Genomic DNA, 23,115 nt, shown 5'->3' on the forward strand with positions numbered 1-23,115 from the left:
CGTTTAATTAGTTAGTTCTATCAAAATTAATTCACAAATTATAGTCAGTGGTGTGGAATATTGATGCGTTATCAACCGTTTCGAAAATAGGTGCACGCTAACAAAACAAACTGGGCAGCGGAGTATTTTTTCCCCATGATGCACTTGTGCTTCCGTCCTATCTGGCGCCTTCTGGCGGAGAGCGGACCAGGTCCATCTTGCCTCTTCGTGTTCGCGTCCGCGGAGCTCGGCTAGCAGCGCGCTCGCGCTCGCGCTCTTCTTCCTCCTACTGTAGTCGGGCTCAAAAATGGCGGCGACGAGAGGCGGAATGTCGTCGTCCGCCAACGTTGCGGTGGCTTCGGGCAGCCAGACAGTCGCCCGAGCTCGCTTCCCGGGCCGGCCGTGCGCAGGCCGCGTCGGTCGGCTGCGTTTGAGCAAGCGTAGCAAATGCGGAAGGCTGTTCTCGGACGACGGCGAGTCGTCCGGCGGAGGGCCGAGGCCCGTCGACATCGGCCTGGCGTTGAACGACGACCCAGCCTTGGCGCCTCTGCTCGGGCTGGCCGAGAAGCACGCGCGGCGCAGGGAAGCGGGCTTCGAGTCGAGCGAAGAGGTGAGCGAGCCGACCCGACCGTGCGGTCAACAAAATGTCTCACTCGGATCAAAACGTGCCCAATGGCGCTTGGGTGCACTTGTTTAGGAATTACAAAGGAGGTGGAAGCCCCCACATACGTTAGCGGCGAAGTAGCTTTAGCTTTCGCGTTTTACGCGGACGAACGCTTAGTTCCGGTGCTTGTGCCCGGATTAATGTGTTCATTTATAACCCACACCGACATTTTTTTTTGTCAAAACAAATATCGCTGTCCCTCGAAACGCCACTAGGCGAAAACTTTGGCGGGTAGCGTCCGTGGTTGTTGATGGAAACGAGCGCCGTGCAGTCAACTTTAGCCGGCCGATGAGCTGAAATGAAAGCGCACGCACTCACTGTCTTTAATTCGTCTTGGGATTTGCATATTTTCCATGCGGAAAACGTCACAGTGGCAAATGGATCGTCATACTTCTCACGTTGGAGCTGTCAGCTGACTGAAGGACGGAAAACATTTTGGATATCCATCTCAAATGTTTATTGTTATTATTGTTTTGTATTCATAGTACCAGGCCAACTGGTACGACTTGAATAATTGGTATCAAGGATATCCTTCTCAACCAGCCTCTTTAAAGTCAATGTAATGCGTTTCGATGCAACTGTGAGTTCCTAATATATTTTTCTGCACTTCTAGAACTAGAACAGTAGAAAACAAACACGACTTGTAAGATACACGAGCCATTGTAATGTCCTTCGTTGTGTTCTATACGATGTATTCGTTGTCCTCACTAGTAAGCTTCACAAGTTGTGGTCGCCCAATGCGAACTAGCACACAATTTGGTCTTTCAAATAACACGTATTTTTCCGACGACTGGACTGACCGAGGCTAATAAATCAAAGAAAATAAACGCACAAAAATTCATGCATTTCAAACCAAACCCGAATAAAAAAAAAACATTTGTGCTGTAAAATATGTGTCTGATGGATGACCACTGAACAGGCTTTCAACGTTTTGCACTTGTCGATCAATCGACCTCATTTTGGGTTGCTGGCTCACATTGGTGGAAAACAGCTGCGTTGTCGCGGAAATGTTAATTTGTGTTCTGGAGGAGTCATCGTACGGTTAGCCCAAATTATTTGCGGTTCACTGGTTATTTATTTGATGCAAAACATTGCCAGTTATTGGATTGATGCTTTTTATTTCCTTCTCCCATAACGCCACAAGATGGCGACAAAGCCAATGCATTTTAATGACCGCTTTGAAGTCTCAAATAGAAATTCATTTTAGTCATCACTGCCAGTGAGTATTGTGATATTAATGGCCGATACGTTTGTTCAAATGTTTGATGAGTGGTTGACTTCAATTTTCTCATCGGTGGCAAAGTAAAATGAAAAAAAAACTGGGAAAAATTATCCAATGTTTTTTTCCCATCTTTTTTTCTGCAGGAGGAAAACTTTGATGGTTTTGGCACAACCACAGCTCATTTATCCAGGAAGGTGAAGCCCCCCAAAGTTGTACGGCCTTCTGCAACCAAATCTCTCATTGGGAAAATATTCCCCAAGACCCCCAAAGCGACATCGATTGGGAAGCTCGTATCACGGCGTGTGAAAAAAGAAGCCGGGCCATCTGATGTGATTTTACCACCGAGTCCTAATCAAGGGCCTATCGGCAAAATAGGACCGCGGCGCGCCAAAAAAGGTTGGCTTGGCGCCAAAAGCAGAAGAATGAAAGTCAAAGAGGCGCCGAAGGAGATTTTTCACCAGGACGGCGGCGTGGCTAAGGAGGACACCCAGGCTGCCGTCGGTGAAGCAGAAGCAACTGAGCAAGTCCCAACGGCTGACAGAGCCGAGGTCAAAATCCCAAGTGCCAAGCGCGTCAGGCTGTCAGCGCCGGCCCTGCAGCGCAACCAGAAGAAAAAAACGGCAAAGGACGCGGCGGCGTCCCCGGAGATCGGCGCCGAGGCCAGCGCGCTGAGCGCCCCCGAAGCAGCGATGCCGCCAGATGCGCCATCAGAGGGGCTGCCGGAGGCGCCATCGGAGGGGCCGCCGCCATTAGCGTCACCCAAGCGCCGCACGCACAAGCGACACTCTCGCAAGTTCTTGTACTGCACACGGAAGAAGGTCAAAAACGCCACGCCGCGCGGCGCCGCCATCGCCAGAAGAAAGCGCGTCAAGCACGTGTTTTACGCCTATGTCTCCGACCCCGATCCCACGGATGCGCTGGACCCCCAACACGGCGCTCTGGTGGAACAGCGCCACCCGTCAACCGTGACTACCGCGCGCACGCCTCGCGTCATCAAAGCCCCGAAGAGGTTTTTGGACGAGGCCATGGTGCCTTTCCCCAAAGGCCACGTGTCCTCGTGGCTCAAAAATCAGCCCAAAGAGGACGACAAGACTAGCGCCTCTTTACAAGACGCGCTTTCCGATGCCAAGCCGGAGGCGCCCGCCGCCGTCCCCGCGCCCGACAAGCCGCCGTCCCCGGCGATGTCCCCCGTCCGACCGATTCATGGCAACAGTTACCTGGACTTCTACAAGAAACTCAAGAGACTCACCTTGAAGCTGGCGGAGAAGAAGCGAGGCCATTACGGCGCGGGGGTGGCGGACGACGGCGACTTGAAGGCGCCGGTCAAAAAGAGGAGGAGGCGGCGCAAAGCCAAACTGACCGTGGAGGAGATGGACTCGCCCGGCGTCATCAGGAAGCTCGCCGTCTACAACAGCGACGCCAACGTGTCCTCCCCGCAAGCCGCCGACGGCAACGGTAAGACCCGTTTGTCTCATGGCGCGCCGCCGCCCGTTGACCGAATTTCCGTCCGCGCAGAAGCCGCGGGGGTCGGCGAGGTTCGCCCTGCGCCTTTGGCGCCCGAGGCGGTCGTGCCCGGCCACCCGCGTGGGCCTGAGTGGAGCCAACAGGAGGATGCTGCACCTGCTCAAGAAAGCCAAAGTGCAGCTCATCAAGATTGATCAGCAGAAGCAGTTTAAATTGTCGCAGGTGTGCAACCGTTTCTATCACCCCCCCCCCCACCCCATCCCTCCTCCGTACACTTAACACGCGTGTTCGTCCTAATCGGGCCTTTGACGTGTTTACCAGTTGAGCTCCAGTGACACTCAGGCGGCAGCGGGCAGGCGAAGGAAAAGGAGGGTCAACCGGCCTGCCAAACTGCGGCATCAGGTAATAAGAAGCGACTTTTTAAAATGTATTTTTCCCCTGGAACATTTTGGTGCAGACAATTTTTTTTTCTTATTATCAATCCCGCCCCCCCCCCCCCCCCCCCCCCCCCACACACACACACACACACACACACTCGCTACTGTAGATTTCGAATTTCCCCATTGTAAAACTATTAAAGGATTTCTTATCGCATCTCAATGTTATCGTTTAACATTATTTTAATCATATCTTAATTTTATTTTAATGGGATTTTAATCTAATCTAAATGTCATTTTAATCTTTTATTTTATCTTAATCTCATTTTAATCTATTTTAATCTTATTTTAATGTCAATTTAATCTCATTATTTTAATATTTTTAATCTAATTTTAATCTCGTTCTAGTCTTCCTTTAATCTCATTTAATCTCATGTCCTTTTAATCTCAATTTAGTCTCATTTTAATTGTGTTTTAATCTCATTTTAATCTTTAATTTTATTTAATCTTCATTTTACTTTAGCCTCATTTTTATCTAATTTTGTCATCTTGATCTCATTTTAATGTTATTTTTCTCCCATCTTGATCTCATTTTAGTCTCATTTTCATCTCATTTTAATCTCATTGTTATCTTTAATTTTATTTTAACCTAGTTTTATCTGAATATCATTTTAATCTCATTTTAATGTCATTTTAATCTCGTATTATCTCATTTTTATCTTTAATTTAAATTGTATCTTAATCTCACGTTAATCTCATTGTAATTGTATTGTATTGGATTCGCCTTTATTAGTCTCGCAGTGGAGAAATTTACATTTCACAGCAGCAAAGTTATGAAAGGAATGAAAGTAGAAAAACAAAATACAGGATCTGCTGGAAAGGCAGCCACTCTTGCGGCGCCGTCTTGAAGTCAAAAGAACAAAAATACATGACAACACAAAGACGGAGAGAGTCATTCATTCTTAAGAACTTTCTGTACCCTCTTTGTTACACTAAGCAGTTCCAGATGAAAGAGGAGAGTCATGTCATTTTAATCTCAGTTTAATTTTATTTGATTTTTGATATTTTAATCTGGGCGAGTGCATTGCCCAATGTGTCGTCGGTGTCAAAAACTCCGGAAAAAAAATGCGGCTCGATAGGAGCCCAAGCACGAAACAGTCTTTTGTTTTTCCCCACTCGCATGGCTACCATTGTGATTTTGATGCTAACAGGAGCAGTCCCTGGGCGGTCCCAGGATCAAGCACGTGTGTCGGGCGGCGGCGGTCGCCCTGGGCCAACCGCGGGCGATGATCCCCGACGACATTCCCCGGCTCAGCGCTCTTCCGCTGCACGAGAGGGAGGGCATCACCGTTTCGCCGGCAATCGAAGGTACGCCCCCGTGCAAGCGTGTTGCTGTTTTACACGGCACGATTCACACACACCTCCTCCCCTAAAAAAAGTGCAGCATTCCCAGTGCTCAACCATTTTTAGTCTCCGCTGATCCCTCACTTGTGACGACACCAACCGTGTACACGAGCTTTGCTTTGTTTTCAACACTCAAACCAAGACATCGGGTAGACAAATATATAAAGGGCAGTTGAGAAGGCGTCAAAAATATCTTCACGTTAGTACATCACAGCGCACTTGTTGCAACAGTAATAAAAAACCAAAATACCTTCCCATTAAAAAGCCAATGATGGCCAATCCCAAAAACAAACCGTGCCTTGTACGCTCAATGTAGTTGTAAATCAATTATTTGCCAGCAAAAAATATCTTTTGTCACACACAGATTAGCCAGCGCGGTTGGAAAGCTTTACCCAACACTGGTCGATCGGCCATCACTCTGTATGAGGTGAGAAAGTGCTGTTTGAGACCATTAGACTCGCTGCCCTGAAGCACACCTTAGAGACCGCAACCCCCCCCCCCACACACACACACACAGATCCGTCCGTCCGTCCGTCCACTGCGCTCTCCAAACTAATCATTTATGGTTTCCTTTCAAGAGCTGTCATGAATTTGGGGAAGCCGTTAGAATGTTTTATCCCATCCACGTACGACATACAGAGCGCACAACAAATGGATGAATCACCACTTTTCAAAATCTGAAGTCCAAAATAATGACTGTTTTTGTGGTTTACATACGACTATATTAAGTTTTGTTTGGGATTTTAGCGAGCATAATGTAATTTCAAGAGTTTAATTTGCTTTGGTGGGCCGAAGAAAATGATATGGCGGGCCGCATTTGGCCCCCGGGCCTTGGCCTTGACACCTGTGATTTAACACAGGACATTTAGCGCAAATTTTCAAGGCTCTCAAGTAAGAGTGGCCTTGTGGAGTTTGAAGAAATCTGAGGAAGTCATATAAATGAAATGTATTATTATTATTATTTTTAATCCAAATAAGATCTTGAGCTCACCCGGAAAAAACTCTTCTCTCATATAAATGCTCGTCCCCCCTTCCAAAAATAAAATCTATTTGTTCACACACGGGAAATTTATAGAACCAGTTTGATCTCCCTCCCTCGCATGCGTGCGTGGAGTCTTCCTATTGATTTTTGCGTTTGGGGACCCCGACGTGAATTTGATCTACAATATTCTGTTTATCCCTTAATTAATATGATTAGTTTTAGCCGGTTTTTCCTTTCTTTTTTTTTTTTACATAATAGCCCATAAATGCACTTTCTTGAATACAAATCGCCATCCAACAGTATTCTAAAAGAATACCCCCCCACCCGAATCATAAATAAAAGCTGCCAGCGAGAACACAATGCCTTTGAAATATTTTGAATGAGCTTTTGAGCTGACGCCCATCATTTCCCTCTGCCGCTTGCAGATGTCGTAGATGACGACGACGACGACGATGAGATTTCGGTTCGAAGCGGCGCCGAGTGGCCGTCCTCCCAGGAAGCCCCCCAAGACCATCAGAAGCCATGTCGGCGGCGCGGGTGGCGGCGCGGCCGCAAGTTCAAAAAGCGCAAGATCGTGAGCCGCTACAGGCCCGGCGGGGTGCGCTCGCGGCGCTGCGGCGTGTGCAGAGGGTGCCTGGTGGACAGCGACTGCGCCAAGTGCTCCAACTGTCGCGACAAGCCCAAATTCGGCGGGCCCAACAAGAGGCGACAGTGTTGCATGTAAGCAAAATGTGCTTTGTTGACGGCAAATTCAGCCGCTGCTCACCTCAAGTGGGAAGCGATCGCAAAATGCATAGCAAATGCTACTTTGTACAAAAGTAACTTTTCCCATTCTTTAATTAATTCACTGCCAGACGATGTGCAAAAATGTGTCCACTCCAGTGCCAGGGTTTTTGTCATTGTCACTCAAATTGCAGGACCCACAGAATATTGACTTTTAGGACTACATAAACATTCAATACAGCGTAAGAAACCTTACTCTCTTCTTTTATCAGAAAAAAATGAGTTAATTCCTAAATTATTTTGATCTGGAGTTATATGAGCTTGAAATGAGGGTGGCTGACCAAAATACAATGCAATACATACATATTGATTTATATTTAACTACAGCCGAAACTGGAACAAAGCGCGAACATAGATAATGGGGGAATGCTGCACCCTTGTGGAAAGGAAAAACATTGCCGGAGGCCATGGCCAGCAATTTATCGGCACCCAAGCAAGAAAAAACAAAACCCGAACTAATTCAGGAATGGCACTGTCATATTTTCAATTTCCGAATAAATTCGTGAATGGCAGCGACTGAGTTGCGATAAATAATGAAGACATTTTGTGCTGTATTTTCAACAGATACAGAAGGTGTGATAGAATCGAGGCCACAAAAACAGAGCGCATTGTCAAACAATTTAAAGGTATGTATTGTTCAAAGTATTTTCTTAGCTCCGAACCACAGGTGTCAAAGTCAAGGCCCAGGGGCCAAATGTGGCCCGCCGCCTCATTTGATTCGGCCCTCGAAAGCAAATTAAACTTGTGAAATTCGATGACGCTTAGTAAAGTCCCAACCAAAATTTCAAAATGTCCCATGGAAACCACAATAACAGTCATTATTTTTTACTTCAAATTTGAAAACTAGTTAGTTATTTTTTAAATGCTCTATATGGAATATGTAGGGGGATTAAACATCCTAATGGTACCCAAATTCATAATGGCCCCCGAGATGAAACTGACTACAATGTGGCCCGCAGCAAAAAATGACTGACACACTTGAGATCAGCACAGCTTTTGAGTTGATGATAAAGATTTGGAAGCAAGAAGGGGGCATCCAATATGTTGAGAGTTGGACAAGTGCACTTGAGGCTCCTGTTTTTTGTGTGTCAAACTCTAAATACATATTCTTATTATTATTTTTTGGTCAGTCCGGGCCAGGGGTATTTCGGCAGCCGCGTCAAGCAGCGACGACGGCAACTGGGGTGCAGCCAGGAAATGGAGCGCGTCCTTAGCGCCCACCAAAATCCGCAAGCTTTCTTTGCGCGACATCACGCCGCGTTCCTTCAGCAATCTGCTCAAGTCGGAGTCGGACGACGAGCCGGACGACGACAGGGAAAACTTCAAGGAGGTCAAGAAGGAGAAAATGGCCGCTAAGCAAGGTAGACGACAACCTCGCTTCCCTCCTGGTGACGCCAACGGAACCGCGTCTTAGCTTTGTGTTCTTTTTTTTTGTTGAGATCTTCTACTTGGAGCGTCGGCATGCGGGAACCTCCCCGTGGAGGCGGTCAAACCGCGTCGGCTATTTTCCAAAGCGGGCAGACCAAGAGCCCACAAGGTAATGCAAGCCTGCAAGTCTTTTTTTTTCCCCCTATGTAGATCTTTTGGGCTCCTGCGGGGGGAATTATTTGGAATGTACTACTTTCCTACTCTTGCTCTGTCATTATTTGATGCCAAGACAACAATTTCCAAGTAATTTCCCACCCAGGCCTCTTTCTCTTTTCTTTTCTGCGATTAGATAGTCTAATGAGAGTAGATTTTCTGTGTTGAGTCATACTCAACTCCCCCCTTTCTCTTCTTTGTTCTAACACGCCAGCAGCTCCTGTATTTTGTTTTTCAACTTCTTTCTTTCCTTTCCTCTTCTTTTCATAATTTTGCTGCTGTGAAATGTAAATTTCTCCACTGCGAGATGAGTAAAGGTACATCCAATGTCTATTTATAAATAAATACAACAGATTCTTTTTTTACAGACAGTGGCTTTTTTAGGTGTTCAATTACCTTACATGTTTCGGCGTATACTTCCGCCTTCGTCAGAGTGTCCTTCTGTGGATACTGGACGAAGGCGGAACATGTGAGGTAATTGAACATCTAAAAAAAGCCACTGTCTGTCAGAAAATAATCTGTTGTAAATCAGATATCAAGTAGACAGTATAAATTTAACACAACTAATGTCTATTTATGTTTAAATATGTCTTTTTGTTGCAAATATGGATCAAAGAGCTGATATTTTCAGCCATGCGGGCTTGTTAGTGACTTTGCGTGTTTTGGGCTGCTGCTGCTGTTTTGGTTAGCAACTGTGTGATGAACTGAGTTCATGACAATGTCTTTACCCGGAGGAATAAGGTTCCCAACCCAGCCCCTGAAATGTGTATGTTATATTTCACTCCCCACCCCTCCATGCCCCTCAAATCTCTGTCCCGTCACAACGGTCAGACCCGTGTTATCACTTGAAAAGCAAGCATGCCCCTGGCCCCTGACCACTCTTGCAATTTTTCTCACCGTTTGTCCCTCTTCGTCACCCCGGCCGGCTAACAACAACCGGGCTCTTACCTTCGCCCGTCCGTCGCCACCGTTGCATGCGCCTCTAACCACCTGTCGCTTTTGGAACCTGTGTGGCTGATTGGCTTAGGCAGTCCCCCCCTCCTCCGCAGGGACTGCAGAACACGGAAGAGGCGGCGCCCCGTCACGGCCTGCCCGGAAGCCCCCCGGCCAAACCGCAGTGGGAGCTCCGAGTACACTTATACCGGCTCCCCGACCCTCACCTGCAGTCGCCCCGCCGCCTGGAGGCGTTCCTTAAACAATCCCGAGCCAAATTGATGCGCCCCCCCGAGGCGCCGCCCTCCCCGCATGCCGTAACGCCGCAGCCCGTAACGCGGAAGCGGCCCAAACCGCCGCCCCGTTCACGTGTCCCCGTGTTGCGACTGCATCGCTTGCCGCCGTCCGCGGCCTTGCGTGGCTGGAAAAGTGTCTCGCCGCCCCCCCGCCGAACTCCAAAGTCCTTGTCGCTTGCGACCGCGTTGCACTTTCGAGGGGGCATGTTACGGCCCCCCCGCGGCCCGGCGCTGGACGCAGCGGACGATGCCCGGAAGGACGCCCGCCAAGGAGCAGCAGGGTGGGGGCTGCAAAGGTCGCCGGGAATTGACCTGCACTGTGTCCTTCCTTCCCAGAATGCCTCCGAGGGCTCATCGCTCGGTGCCCCCGCAGGTTTCCCCAATGGGTTTCCCCAGAAAAGCCCGGCGCTTGACACCACAAAGATCCGGGTGGATTTTAAGGTAGGCTTTTTGATATTTGAAATCGAAAAAGCACGAAATTTCCCGCTATTTTTCTTTGTGGCGCTAAGCTAATTTTGGATTTGCTTGCATGCGGCAGGAGGATTGCGCAATTCAAAACGTGTGGCTCATGGGAGGCCTCAGCGTCCTCACGTCAGTCGCCACCACCCCTCAGCCCGTTTGTCTGCTTTGCGCCAGCAAAGGACGACACGAGGTAAGCCCCCCCGACCCCCGTCCGATCCCAGTTGATTGTATGCCGTGGTTCCCTCCCAGATGATCTACTGTCAAATATGCTGCGAGGCTTTCCACAACTTCTGCCTGTCCGCCGACGAGCGACCGGCGGGGGGGAACAAGGAGAACTGGTGCTGTCGACGCTGCAAGTTCTGTCACGTGTGCGGGCGCAGAAGCAAGCTGTCCAAGGTGCCCACCCGCTTTTAGCCCCCAGCCCCCCTGCCTCCTGATACCAACTCTGTGACATTTCCTCCCTCCCGCAGCCTGTGTTGCAATGCAAGAGATGCCAAACGTCCTACCACCCGTCGTGTTTGGGGCCGACGTACCCGAAACCGATGAACTGCAGCCTCCCATGGGTACACTGTCTTTATTGATCAAAACTAGCAAGTCAAGTCCTCCTTTGGTTGACATTTTTCTCACAACGCTGTCGCGCGTGTGTGCTTTTTAAAGCTCTGCATGACGTGCATTCGCTGCAAAAGCTGCGGGGTGACGCCCGGAAAGTCCTGGGATGTGTCCTGGAACCACGCCGAGAACTTTTGCCCTGACTGCGCTGTTCTTCGCGAAAAAGGTCAGCCACTTGAAACAGTCGATTACGCGTTGCGTTTCGTGATCAACGTGGGAAATGAAATCAACTGGAAGGGAACTGACAATGTGGAATTTCAACGATCCCTCCTGTGTTTCACTTTTTTTTTTTCATTTTAATTTCAGCTATTTTAATCATGTATTTTGCTTCATGTGAATCATGCGTGCAAAAATTAGTATTGACACTAAAAAAAATGGAACTTAAATATTGACTTCACTTTAAAAACATTTTAATTCAGTTTTTGTCGCAGTTGAATAGCAGTATCGTATTTTCCGATGTATAAGGCGCACGCAAAAGCCTTCGTTTTCTTGAAAAGATGACCGAGCGCTACATTTCCTCATGCGGACCAAACTTTAATGAAGGAAGCTGCGGGCCGGATGAAAATTGACCCTGGGCCGAACTTTGGAAACTTTTAGATGTTGGGTTGATCTCATGTGACTGATTTTTTTTTTTTGCTGCGTGACGTGTGCGTTAGGTCACTTCTGCACGGTTTGCAACAAATGCTACGACGACGACGGCAGCCAGCGGGCGCGGATGATTCAGTGTTTGAAATGCAACCACTGGGTGCATCACGGCTGCGAAGACCTTTCAGGTGACTTGTTGCCACTTGGTCCTATTGAACGAAAACCCCGCGTGGTCTTGATGTTTTGATGGATTTGCTCCCGTGGCAGAAGAGCTAAAGGGGCTTCTGTCCAGTCGAGCCCAGGATGCCGCCTTCACCTGCTCCCCCTGCCGCCAGCGCACAGGCGAGGACGGCGGCCTCCGGGAACGTCTGCACAGCCAACTGCTATTCGGCCTCCAAGAGGTGCTGGCCAGCCTCCTCGCGTCCACCGCCACCTGCCACCTTTCGCTCTGTCAATCGGTAGGTGTGCTTATGGGGGAGATGTACGGGCTCACTAGCGCAACTGTTGCGTTTAGTGAGGACGTGTGTGTCTCTTAGTGTCAGCAAAGCGAAAAGGAGGAACTCGCCGGGGAACCGTCACCGTGCGATCTCCAAGCCATGGATAGGAAGTTAAAAGCGGGCAATTACTCATCCATTGTGAGTATGAGCGCACTGGTGAGAAACGTTGCGAGAAATGATGACCCCGCCCCTCTCCCACACACTTTTTTTTCCCCTTCTCCAGAAAGCGTTCCACGCGGATGTCGTTTCTGTGATGGGAAAGTGGTTCCAGGAGGAAGTGGATGAAAAGCCCACCATTGACGCCAGGGAACACTATGCCAGAGTAATCTTCCATTTCATTGGATTCCTGTCCAGTTAAATACACTTGCATATGTCATTAATGATAGCCAGAGGTCTGGCCAGCTCTTTATCGGCATCCAAGCAAGAAAAAATCGAAACGAACTAATTCGAGAATGGCGCTCTACTTCATATTTTCAATTTCCAAATAAATTTGTGAATGGCAGGTAATGAGTTGAAGGCTTTTTGATTGTGATGTGTAAACAGTCAGCCGCTGTCGCGTAGTCGAGTAGTTTTCAAAGCAAATTCTTCCATCACGGTTTCCTTTAACAATCAATTTTATGTATATTTTTTTTCAGTTAATGATGCAAGTTTTCAGCTGGCTTCCTCCACACCACCAAAACAAGTTGGGGTCATTTTCGGAGGACCTTCCAAGGTAAGCTTCCTGCACATCCCATGTGAGTCCAAGCCCGCCTCACAATCTTGCGACATCCTGCATTCCGTGCGATTCCTGCGCTCCGTAGTGAAATGCTCCCCGAAGCCGTCATCCCCCCGTCCAAGGAACATAGCTACGCGCAGTGGATACAGAGGACGTACCAGCCCAGAGGGACGATGACAATGACGACGGTGGCGGCGTCCGGTAATCGTTTGCCAATTGTTGGTCGACGGCCATGTTGGATTGTTAAATAACAACGCTGGTTGGTATCTAACGCAGGCGCGATGAAGAATGTGGAAACGTTCAAAGATGTCCGACAGTGCGCTTTGTGCCAGCAGTATGGCGACTCTGCTCCCAGGGTAGGCACAACCCACCTTTTTCTTTCTCGTTGCGCCGCACCCAAATTGATATTAACCCCCCTTTATCTTGACAGGACTGCGGACGACTGTTGTACCTGGGCCAGAACGAGTGGGCCCACATCAACTGTTGCATTTGGTCTGCCGAAGTCTACGAGAACAACGGCGCCCTGCACCAAGTGCACACTGCCGTCTACAGGGGGCGCCACTTGGTACGCAGACACAATCGATTGACGGACTTTTCATCAACAAGCGACACCATTTTTTGGTTCCTAACTGACATCAGAAAAACGTTTTATAGCATCTAAAATACCCAAAAGACGCAGGCTGATATTTTTAGTCAAATGCGAACACCAATAAAAATGACTTAGTGTCCCAAAACTGCCACAAAATAAGCTTGGAACTGGGCAGATTCAGAAAGTCTCGCCCCCTTGTTCGTGACGTCACTAATGGTCACACACTGCCTTGGTCCAGAATCAAAACAATGGCTTCAGATTCGGAGAAGATGCTTTTTTTGTTACTCATCCAGTTATAAATATGATTCAAATAGTTCTGAGGAGGAAAGCATAAATGTTTGCAATCGATTAAAGAAGTCCTCCTGTATCAATTCAAGCCGTCTGGACTCCAACGTAGTGCCCAGAAAATACACATGGTGTATAAGCTCTGTTGGAAATAGGCTTATTTGTCCGCTGGGAATTTGTGTAAACTTACACCTTTGTTATACGTGTTACCGCAATTGTCTGCGATATACAACGATACACAATCGTACTATTTATGTAGTTTTCCTTCTAATTTTGCGATAAACGAGTTTTTTTTTTCAGACAAAAAAAAGTATCCAAAATGCATTGTGTGTCGCTTTCTCGGTCAGGGGCGTTCGTGACGTCCCGTCAAGCATCGTCATCGACTCGAAAACAAGACTTCGTGAATATTCAGCGCGAGTCTTAAAACATAAAATCTAGCTATATGCCGTGGAATCTTTGTAAATTGTGCTCAGTAGAAGTTATTTGAAGTGATTTTACAAATTATGGACGCAACTTGTCCGGAGATGTCGGTTGTCCTCTAATTGATTGTTTTGTCATCTTTGGGTTGGGGGGGGTAGCGTTGCGACCGCTGCGGGATGTCGGGGGCCACGGTGGGCTGCTGCCTCTCCACCTGCCAGAGTAACTTCCACTTCATGTGCGCGCGAGCCCACAATTGCGTGTTCCAGGGGGACCGCAAGGTCTACTGTTACAAGCACACGGATCTCGTCAGCGTGGCGGTAGGTTTTGCCGGCGAGGGGGCATGTGTGGAGGGGGGGCTGCTAATTAGCCTTATGAATAATTTATGGCTGAAAATGCTTTATTTTTTTTTCATGTTCTTCAGACTGTGTCAGGGGGCGCGTTTGAAGTTCCACGGCGAGTCTATGTTGACTTTGAAGGGATCACGCTCAAGAGGAAGTTCCTCACGGGACTCGAACCTGAATCCATTAATATGACCATTGGTGGGCTTGTTTTTTGTTTTTGTTTAACTCATTCACTGCCATTCGCGAATTGAAAATATGACATAGAGCGCAATTCCCGAATTAGTTCAGTTTTTTTTTTTTTTTGGCAATGTTAGAGTTAAATATCAGCTTGGTCGGGCCCGACTGCGGTTATTTTTTGTACTGTGCCGGTGAACACCAGCCTTTTCTGACTCCTAATTGTGCCTTGGTCCCTTTTAGGGTCTCTCCAAATCCAGAAACTCGGCGTGTTGTCAGAAATCTCCTCAAATGGAAGGATGTTGTACCCCGTTGGATACCAGTAAGCGAGATCTCAATGTGATGTCATCTTGACAGTAATGCATCACTCACACGTACGACCCCCCCCCCCCCCTCCCTCCAGGTGTTCTCGGTTATACTGGAGCACGGTGGATCCGCGCCGACGCTGCAAGTACACCTGCAAGGTGACGGAAGTCAGCGGCCCCCTCCCCGGCGAGGAACAGGAGCTCCTCATCAAGTGCGCTGGAGAGGAGAATCAAACCATCGTCCACAGTCCCGCCTTACACAGAGGTGAGAGTCCATTTTGATTCTCCGCCGGTACCCCTGATGCCTAAACGCGGATGATGTTCCCCCTTCCAAGATGGGGAGACTCTGGAGAGTTTTAGCAGCTCCTCCAGCCCGCTTTGCTCTGCCACGCCGTCGCCCAACTCGAAACTGCTCAGTTGTTCGCCGGGTCACAAGCAGCACGGCTTCTCGCAGACCAGGAGATCCGCGGGCGGGTCCTCGCGACCCCTCCCATCGCCAGGTATACGACAGAGAGCCGTCGGAATGCTAGTTTTGAATGTGCAGATTCACAACGGCACTTTTTTTCAATTGTAGGTTCGGCATCGTCCAAATCGCGCCATGTGGTGACTCTGCGCGACCTGGAGGACACGCACCGCCGTCGCAGGCTGTCGGCCAGGAGCCGCTGCAGTTCCCCCCCGACCGACGGTGGCGGCGCCCCCGCCCACTCGCGCTGCGCCCACTTCGGCTCCCCGCCGAGGTCTTCCAACAAGGCGCCCACCTCCCCTCCGCTATCGCGATCCAACTCCCTGTCGTCAGAATGGGGCTCCCCTCCCCGAACCACCTCGGCCGGGTTTTCCTCTCGCCAGGGGTCCCCGAAAGGCCGCCTCACGTTGGGGATGACCCCTTCGCTGTCTGCCGAGGTTCCCCAAAATTTCTTGGCGTCGCCCGAGACGGACGACACGGCGACCGCAAACGGGACCTGGCCGGCCCCCGACATGTCGGAGCTCCCTTATGCCACGTTGGATGCGGTCGTCTCGGTTCTCGACGCCAAACTGGATCTGGACGACACCCTGCTGACGGACAACGCGTTGCCGGGCCACCGGCCCGACATCGAAATGCCGGACTCCGAAGACGACTGCCAGGGCGTGAAGCTGCGCCGCACGGTGGTGTGCCAAGCGGCGGGTGGCGCGCAGACCTCGGCCTCCGCGCCGTCCATCGCGCAGTTGGACGGCACCGACGACGGCTCTGAGAGCGGCGGCGAGGGGTCAGACCCGGCGGGAAGCGGCGACGTGGGCTCGCCCGCCGGGCAGCTGACGGTCGCCCTCAAGATGTTGCAGTCAGTCAACGCGGCAGAACAAGTGTCCGGCGTGGCGGGCGCGCTAACGGAAGCCCACCCGGCCCCCCTTTTCCTCGACGCCTTTGATGTGGTGCAAAGCGAGGAGGTCTTGATGGACGCCGACACTTCGGCCCAGGAGGCCTTTCTCCAAGTCCCCGCCGGAAGTTCCCAAGACGGCGCTCTGGCGAGTCACGCCCGAGCCGAGGACCATGACAACTGCTCGTCCGCCGACTCCACCGAAGGCTTCAAAGATGACGAAAAGGACCCAGATTATTCCCCCGCAACCCAAACCGCCTCGCACTCGCCCGTGAAAAGAATCCTTCTGAAAAAAGTCCAGCAGGCCCCCAAAATGACGTGCGTGTTGCCAAAACAGAGCGTCCCCCTGCCCCGCCAGAAGGTGGCGGCACCGCCGCCCCCCAAGTCAGTTCAGGTCGCCGCCGCGTCCTCGCCCGTCCTCTTCAACGGCGTCAACGCTTTCAACGTGGTCCAACCCGCCGTCCTGCGAGGCAAAACCATCGCCATCCGCTTGGACAAGGCGATGGCGGCAGCGTCGTCGGAGCAGGCGGCCGCGCTGCCGCTCCCCGCGCCGCTCGCGGCCGCCGGCGTTGCGCCCACCCCTCAGGTGCTCCTGGTCAACAGCCAGGGTCAAATCCTTTTGAAAAACCCTCGCACCAACACTTACCAAACGCTCAACGCCACCTCGCCCACTTACAGTAAAATCAGCCAAATTGCCAAGATGCTCCATAAGAGCAACAACGCCTTGAAGCGCCCCCTCCCCCGCGTCACCGTCAAACCCTCCGCCGCCCAGCCGCCCAACGTCTCCTCCCCGTCGCCAAACAAAATCATCTACCGAGTGGTGCCCATCCAACGCGTGACCAGCCCCCCGCCTGCCGTCACTGTGCAGCGTAATCCCGCCTCCATTTTGTCGGAGGCCGAAACGGCCCAGGCGATCATAAAGCGCTCCATGGAATCCCAACGCGACACCCTCAAAGCCAAGCCCATCATCCTAAGCGCAGGTGGAACCCTGCCCGCGCCGTCTCCGTGTCAAGACGCCCCTCGTCAACCGGAGTCTCCGCGTGGCGTGGCACCCGCGGACCCGCCTCAAATTCGTGTCAAGCTCCCGACTGCCGTCCCTCAGAGGAGGAAGAGGAAGAGAGCCAAGATGGAAGTCCTGAGCGAGCCCCCCAGCGATCACGAAGACCATCCGGAGTTCAGGTCGGTGCCGGTGTCATCAAAGCCGTAATACCGACGTTGCACGCAAAGAACTCGGCCAAAAGTTCTCGTTTAAAAAGAAGAAAGGAAAAAAATCCAAAATGATAATCATTGGTGAGAATGAGCGCTGGAATATCCGACACACAACCCAGCGCAGGATCTTGCCGCTGATCATTTCATGCGAGCATACAACTTTTGACAAACTTTCACACAGAGATTCCTCAAAATTGTGACACCAAGTATAACAAAAAATATTCCCATTGATCATTTCACACGACAGTGCGTCTTTTACAGATAATATTTCACACAGAGATACCCTAACCCTCACACAGTGATTATTTTGCAGACAATTTGAGATTCCCCCAAATTGTGACATCGAGTATAAAAAAAAATACAGTAAAGTCTCGTTATATCGATATCGGATATATCGATAGTCCCGGTTATATCGATACTATTTATGCACGCACTGAGAAAATTACATGCAAACAGGGTCGGATATATCGATAGTCCAGGTTATATCGATATTTTTTCGGACTCCCTTGAATATCGATATAACGAGACTTTACTGTATTGTCTCCCTTCACACAGAACCCAGGAAAGGCCCAACGTGCCTGCGAGTGTTTCGGACAGAATCAGCGCATCCCACAATTTGAAAATGAGCGCCAGGCGGCAACCGTTCCTTGAAAGCCAGGAGAAGTAAGTGCATGGCTGAAATCTATTTTTACACAATATGACGTCCAGCGGTGGAAAACTTCAACGCGCATACTCTCATTTCCCTTTCGCAGACGTGTCAAAGTAAAAACGCAACCGGTCAATGATGTTCCAGAGGTGTACAAGGAGAATTTGAGAATTACAGCGCCGCCGCCGCCAACGTCCCCGAGGTCGGATCATCATTAACGACAACAGCAACAAAAAAGTTGAACTTAACATTTTCTTTGTTTTGTGTTCAGACCTCATCACATGGAGAATCTCAGCAGTTGGACCACCGCGCACAAATGGGTCAGCGCCCGTCACGGCGACTTATCCGAATGGGGGCCGCTCGCAGGTTTGTCATGTTGTTAGCTCCCGAGAATTGGATTGGATGTACAGTGATACCTTGGCTTACGAACTTAATTGGTTCCCAGACAGTGTGTAAGGCGAAAAGTGTGGATACCAAAAATTAATTTCCCATAGGAAGCCATTAAAATGAGAATAATCCGTTCCCAGGTTGCCATGAAACATAATTTTCTAATTTTCTAAGCCTTAAAACTACACAAAATATACCTTATTTTGTGTATAATAAATGTGCTGTGGTATTATAATTAAAGAAATAAACTGTACTGTATAATAAAGTCGTTTTATTTACCTTTGTGATGGTCGTTGATGGCTTGATGGAATGGAGTGGCCGGTTTCCTCAGCATTAAAAACTTGATGACGAACGTAACCTTCTTCTTTCACCATCTTGAGGAATGATCCCTTTAGGTGCTTTCTCTGTGATAATTTTATGTAGTTCCTCATCAATTGTGTTCTGTTTAGCTGAGTTGATAGCTTTTTGCATCACATGTACAGATGGCTTGTGCGGGTTGTGTGTGGAGCCTGATTGATGGGATATTTTAACCTTGCAGTCTACACTCTGCCTTTGAACTATCAAAGAAAACTCTCACTGTCGTCTGCCTGTCTTTTTAATATTTAAACCACCTCCCCTCACTGCTGCAGACTGGGGATGGGGAATAGAGTACAAAAACAGTCGGCTGCCATTTTGTTAGAACGGGCTCGTTCGCGAACGACACATCACTCATTGAGGCAGCTCCGTGTATGACAAAAGTTTGTATGCCAAGGTAAAGTTCGTATGCCAAGGTCAAATTTTCATAAATTTAACGTTCGTAAACCGAAAAGTTTGTCAGGCATGGTGTTCGTAAACCGAGGTATCTATCACTGTAGCTTTATTCGTCTCGCAGTGGAGAATTAGCCACGTGTGCATTGACATTTTGAATAACAATGTCATTGTACTTGTTTCACTTAACCCAAACATTTTTTGCAGTGGGGGTCGGATTTGGCTGTGGGCATTCTTTACATCCATCCATTTTCCTCACCGCTTCATCCTCATTAGGGTCAATATGATTTCTGAGCGCAATTAACAGCAGTGGAATTTCTTAGGTTACAGTTCCGAAGATGAAGCGCTTGCGCCCAAATACAAGAAGAAAATCTACATGAACCAATCCCACCTGCGTTTTGAAATCACCAGCGATGACGGCTTCAGCGTCAAAGCCGACAGTATCGAGGGTAAGAAGCAATCAACGGTGATTTTCACCATCATCTTGCCGCAAACGCACCTTAGGATAATCACTCCGGGTAGTCTTTACATGCATCCGACCATCGGTCGCACGGATCCCCCATTGTCTTCCTTGTCGCCAGTGGCTTGGCGCGCCGTGATCGACGGCGTCCAGGAGGCGCGGGCGGCCTTCCGACTGGGGCAGCTGCCCCTGGCGGGCATGAGCGGGCCGCGGGTGCTGGGCGTGGTGCACGACGCCGTCATCTTCCTGCTGGAGCAGCTGCGCGGCGCCCACGACTGCAAGAGCCACCGTTTCCGCTTCCACCGCTGCAACCACGTCGACGAGGAGCTGCCGCTCAACCCCAGCGGCTGCGCCCGCGGCGAAGTCTACGTGCGGTGCGCCCTTCTCTTGGTTCACCGTGATGCTTGAATTTCACAGGAGATGAGATGGCCTTTATTTGTCTCACAAATTCCTATTTCACAGCAGCAAAGTTATGCAAGGAAGAGAAAAGGGAAAAACATTTCATAGTCATTTTTCATTTCCAAAATACCGTGATCGATTTTAACTCATTGACGGTCAGGCAAGGTGCAAAAATGTGTCCACTCCAGTGCCAGGGTTTTTGTCATTGTCACTCGAATTGCAGGACCCACAGAATATTGACTTTTAGGACGACATAAACATTCAATGCAACATAAGAAACGTGAGCGTATCTTCTTTCATCAGAAAGAAAAGAATTAATTCCTAAGTGATATGGGTCTGGAGTTATCTGAGCTTGAAATTGGGGCAGCTGTACAAAAGTCAAATGTAATACATATTGATTTATATAGCCCTTTAACAACAGCTGAAGCTGGAACAAAGCGCTAACATGGAAAAAAGGGAAGTGCTGCCCCCTTGTGGAAGGATAAAAACTACCACAGGTCTAGCCAGCACTTTATCGGCACTCCAACAAGGAAAAAACAAAACCCGAACAAATTCGGGAATGGCCCACTATGTCATATTTTCAATTCCTGAATACATTTGTGGATGGCAGTAAATGAGTTAATCGTTTGTTTTATGAATTAGTTTGAATGTTTAATATTAAAGAAGCTCGTTTGTTTTGCGTCCACAGGAAAGCAACATTCGACATGTTTGACTTCCTGGCGTCGCAGCACCGAGCTCTCCCCGACCTGGCGGGCGCCTACGATGAGGAGGACGACGAATTTCCGCTCAAGTCTTCCAGGTCAGTTGATTTAACGCAAAGGAAATGTCGAAAAAGACAAAAATGGCAATTTAGGGCCGGGTGGGGGGTCACGTGTCCACCAGGCGCGCCACCAGCAGTGAGCTTCCCATGGCCATGAGATTTCGACACCTGGAGAAAAGTTCCAAGGAGGCCGTCGGTGTTTACAGGTGACGCAAGAACCGTCGCCACGCTCTGGTCGTCGGATGGATGGGCTAACTGGCCTCGCCGTTGCTTTTCCCCGCAGGTCTCTCATTCACGGCCGGGGCCTTTTCTGCAAGAGGAACATCGAAGCGGGAGAAATGATCATCGAGTACGCCGGCACCGTCATTCGTTCCGTGCTGACCGATAAGCGGGAGAAATATTACGACAGCAAAGTGAGTCCATCTGACATTCGCATGCGTAATGCATGCGCAACTGTACAGCCGCCTTCGTTGCAGGCTCAGATAACTCCAGACCCATATCATTAAGGAATTGTTATTATTAAACATTCAAACTACAGTGAGACCTCAACTTACGAACTTAATTGGTTCCCAGACAGAGTGTGTAAGGCGAAAAGTGTGTATCTCAAAAAAGTTTTTCCCATAGGAAACCATTAAAATGGGAATAATCCGTTCCCGGGTTTCCATAAAATATACTTTTCAACTAAATAAGCCTTAAAACTACACACAATATACCTTATTCTATGTATAATAAATGTGCTATTGTATTGTAATGAAAGAAATACACTGCATTGTATTATAAAGTCACTTTATTTACATTTGTGATGGTCATTTATGGCTTGATGGAATGAAAAAGTTTTATTTACCTTTTTGATGGTCGTTGATGGCTTATGGAAGGAGAGTCACCTTCCATAAGGATTGTTGGTAACTTAACCTCTGGTGCTGTTCGGTCGTGTGTTTCCGCCGAAGATCACTCCGCCAGCCGTGGTGGGTGTGTATTATGAAAATAGTGCTTATTATAAGGTTTAATTTTCATAAAATTGACGTTTGTAAGACGAAAAGTTTGTAAGATAAGGTGTTTGTAAGTTGAGGTCTCACTGTAATTCTTAGCTGACTGGCTGTAAACTGGCTAGCTGGCTATCTATTAACTATTTGTCTAAGGTTTCTTACACTGCATTGAACGTTTATGTAGTCCTAAAAGTCAATATTCTGTGGGTCCTGCAATTTGAGTGACAATGACAAAAACCCTGGCACTGGATTGTGGACACATTTTTGCACGTGTCTGGCAGGGCATCGGCTGCTACATGTTCCGCATCGACGACTTTGACGTGGTGGACGCCACCATGCAGGGCAACGCGGCGCGCTTCATCAACCACTCGTGCGAGCCCAACTGCTACTCGCGCGTCATCAACGTGGACGCCCGCAAGCACATCGTCATCTTCGCCCTGCGCAAGATCTACCGCGGCGAGGAGCTGACGTACGATTACAAGTTCCCCATCGAGGACGAGGAGAGCAAACTGCACTGCAACTGCGGCACCAGACGCTGCCGTCGCTACCTGAACTAGCCGCCTCCACCCCAAACCAGGTATGAACCCGCCCACACGGCACACCCGCGGACACTTTACGAGCGCACCCGCATCCTTGGAATCACATTTGACATCAAGAAGCTTACTAGGGGCGGGGGGCGTCCTCGCTGGAATCTCGACCAATGGAGCCATATGTCAATCACAGAATTCTTTCTTTCTATTGTCTTCTTCACTTTCACTTCGCAGTAAAAAATATTTATTGATGACTTCATGACACAGTTTTTTTCCCTGGTTCTGTACTCCAATCCCCTGCTTTAGTTTCTCCCGTTTCTTGATTTAGGGTGCTGGTAGAGTTCAAATGGTTTTAACCGTACTCTCAACAAAGTTCATTTTAAGAGGAATAAAAACACTTTTTGCACTGTCCCATTATAGTTTTTTTTTGTATATTTTGGAATCCTAAATGTTTATAGAATTGCAATGCATTTGTGCTTTAACCTTTTCCCGTTGGAAGGCGGGCTTAAAAAAATGGGACTTTTGAGTTTAGAAATGGGTGAGATTTGTCAGCCCCGTCAGTGTTTCCGTGTGTGCTTCCTCATAAGGAAAACATTTTCACCAAGTTGTCACTCAACATTCGCTACTGCCATGATTTACCTGCCGTTTGTCATTCCGCAACCGCCATTTTTTTTGTTGGTGTTTTAGTTCAACAATAAGTTTTCCGCTTTTTCACGTTGTGTTTTAGTCCGCACGTTTGGAAACCGCGATGGGGGAAGGGGGCGTATTCGACTTTACGCTTTGTACATAGTTGTATGAAAAGGTCTTTCGAATACCTGTTACATATTTTTCTACCTGCATTTTTTGTTTGTTTTAATTTAAGTTCAATAAACCTTTTACATGTTCCAAGTTTCACTTGTGCATACTTTTTTTTAAAATGCAGACTCAATAATGAAAGCCATAAGAGGAAGTGTATCTATATATGTACAGTGA

General features: G+C 48.9%; 1 protein-coding gene across 1 annotated transcript; it reads left to right on the top strand.

Annotated features, from left to right (window-relative positions):
• Positions 1-131: 131 nt before the first annotated feature.
• Positions 132-23,027, top strand: kmt2ba (lysine (K)-specific methyltransferase 2Ba). The gene is given in 38 exon segments (XM_089023736.1): positions 132-589; positions 2,009-3,320; positions 3,381-3,444; positions 3,446-3,551; positions 3,651-3,731; positions 4,918-5,074; positions 6,518-6,812; positions 7,440-7,501; positions 8,006-8,236; positions 8,315-8,412; positions 9,506-10,126; positions 10,224-10,337; positions 10,397-10,543; positions 10,618-10,710; positions 10,805-10,922; positions 11,413-11,529; positions 11,609-11,799; positions 11,878-11,976; positions 12,062-12,160; positions 12,474-12,550; positions 12,639-12,754; positions 12,830-12,909; positions 12,984-13,118; positions 14,006-14,164; positions 14,269-14,386; positions 14,606-14,684; positions 14,766-14,932; positions 15,003-15,167; positions 15,242-17,198; positions 17,784-17,891; positions 17,981-18,076; positions 18,146-18,240; positions 19,332-19,457; positions 19,590-19,842; positions 20,556-20,666; positions 20,750-20,833; positions 20,911-21,040; positions 21,895-23,027. Coding segments are annotated over 38 exon segments (8,640 nt in total). The 5' UTR covers positions 132-286; the 3' UTR covers positions 22,171-23,027.
• Positions 23,028-23,115: the final 88 nt, after the last annotated feature.

The sequence above is a fragment of the Hippocampus bargibanti genome, linkage group LG20 (genome assembly GCF_051943395.1).
Source record: "Hippocampus bargibanti isolate YZ-2025 linkage group LG20, ASM5194339v1, whole genome shotgun sequence".
Taxonomy (NCBI): Eukaryota; Metazoa; Chordata; class Actinopteri; order Syngnathiformes; family Syngnathidae; genus Hippocampus; species Hippocampus bargibanti.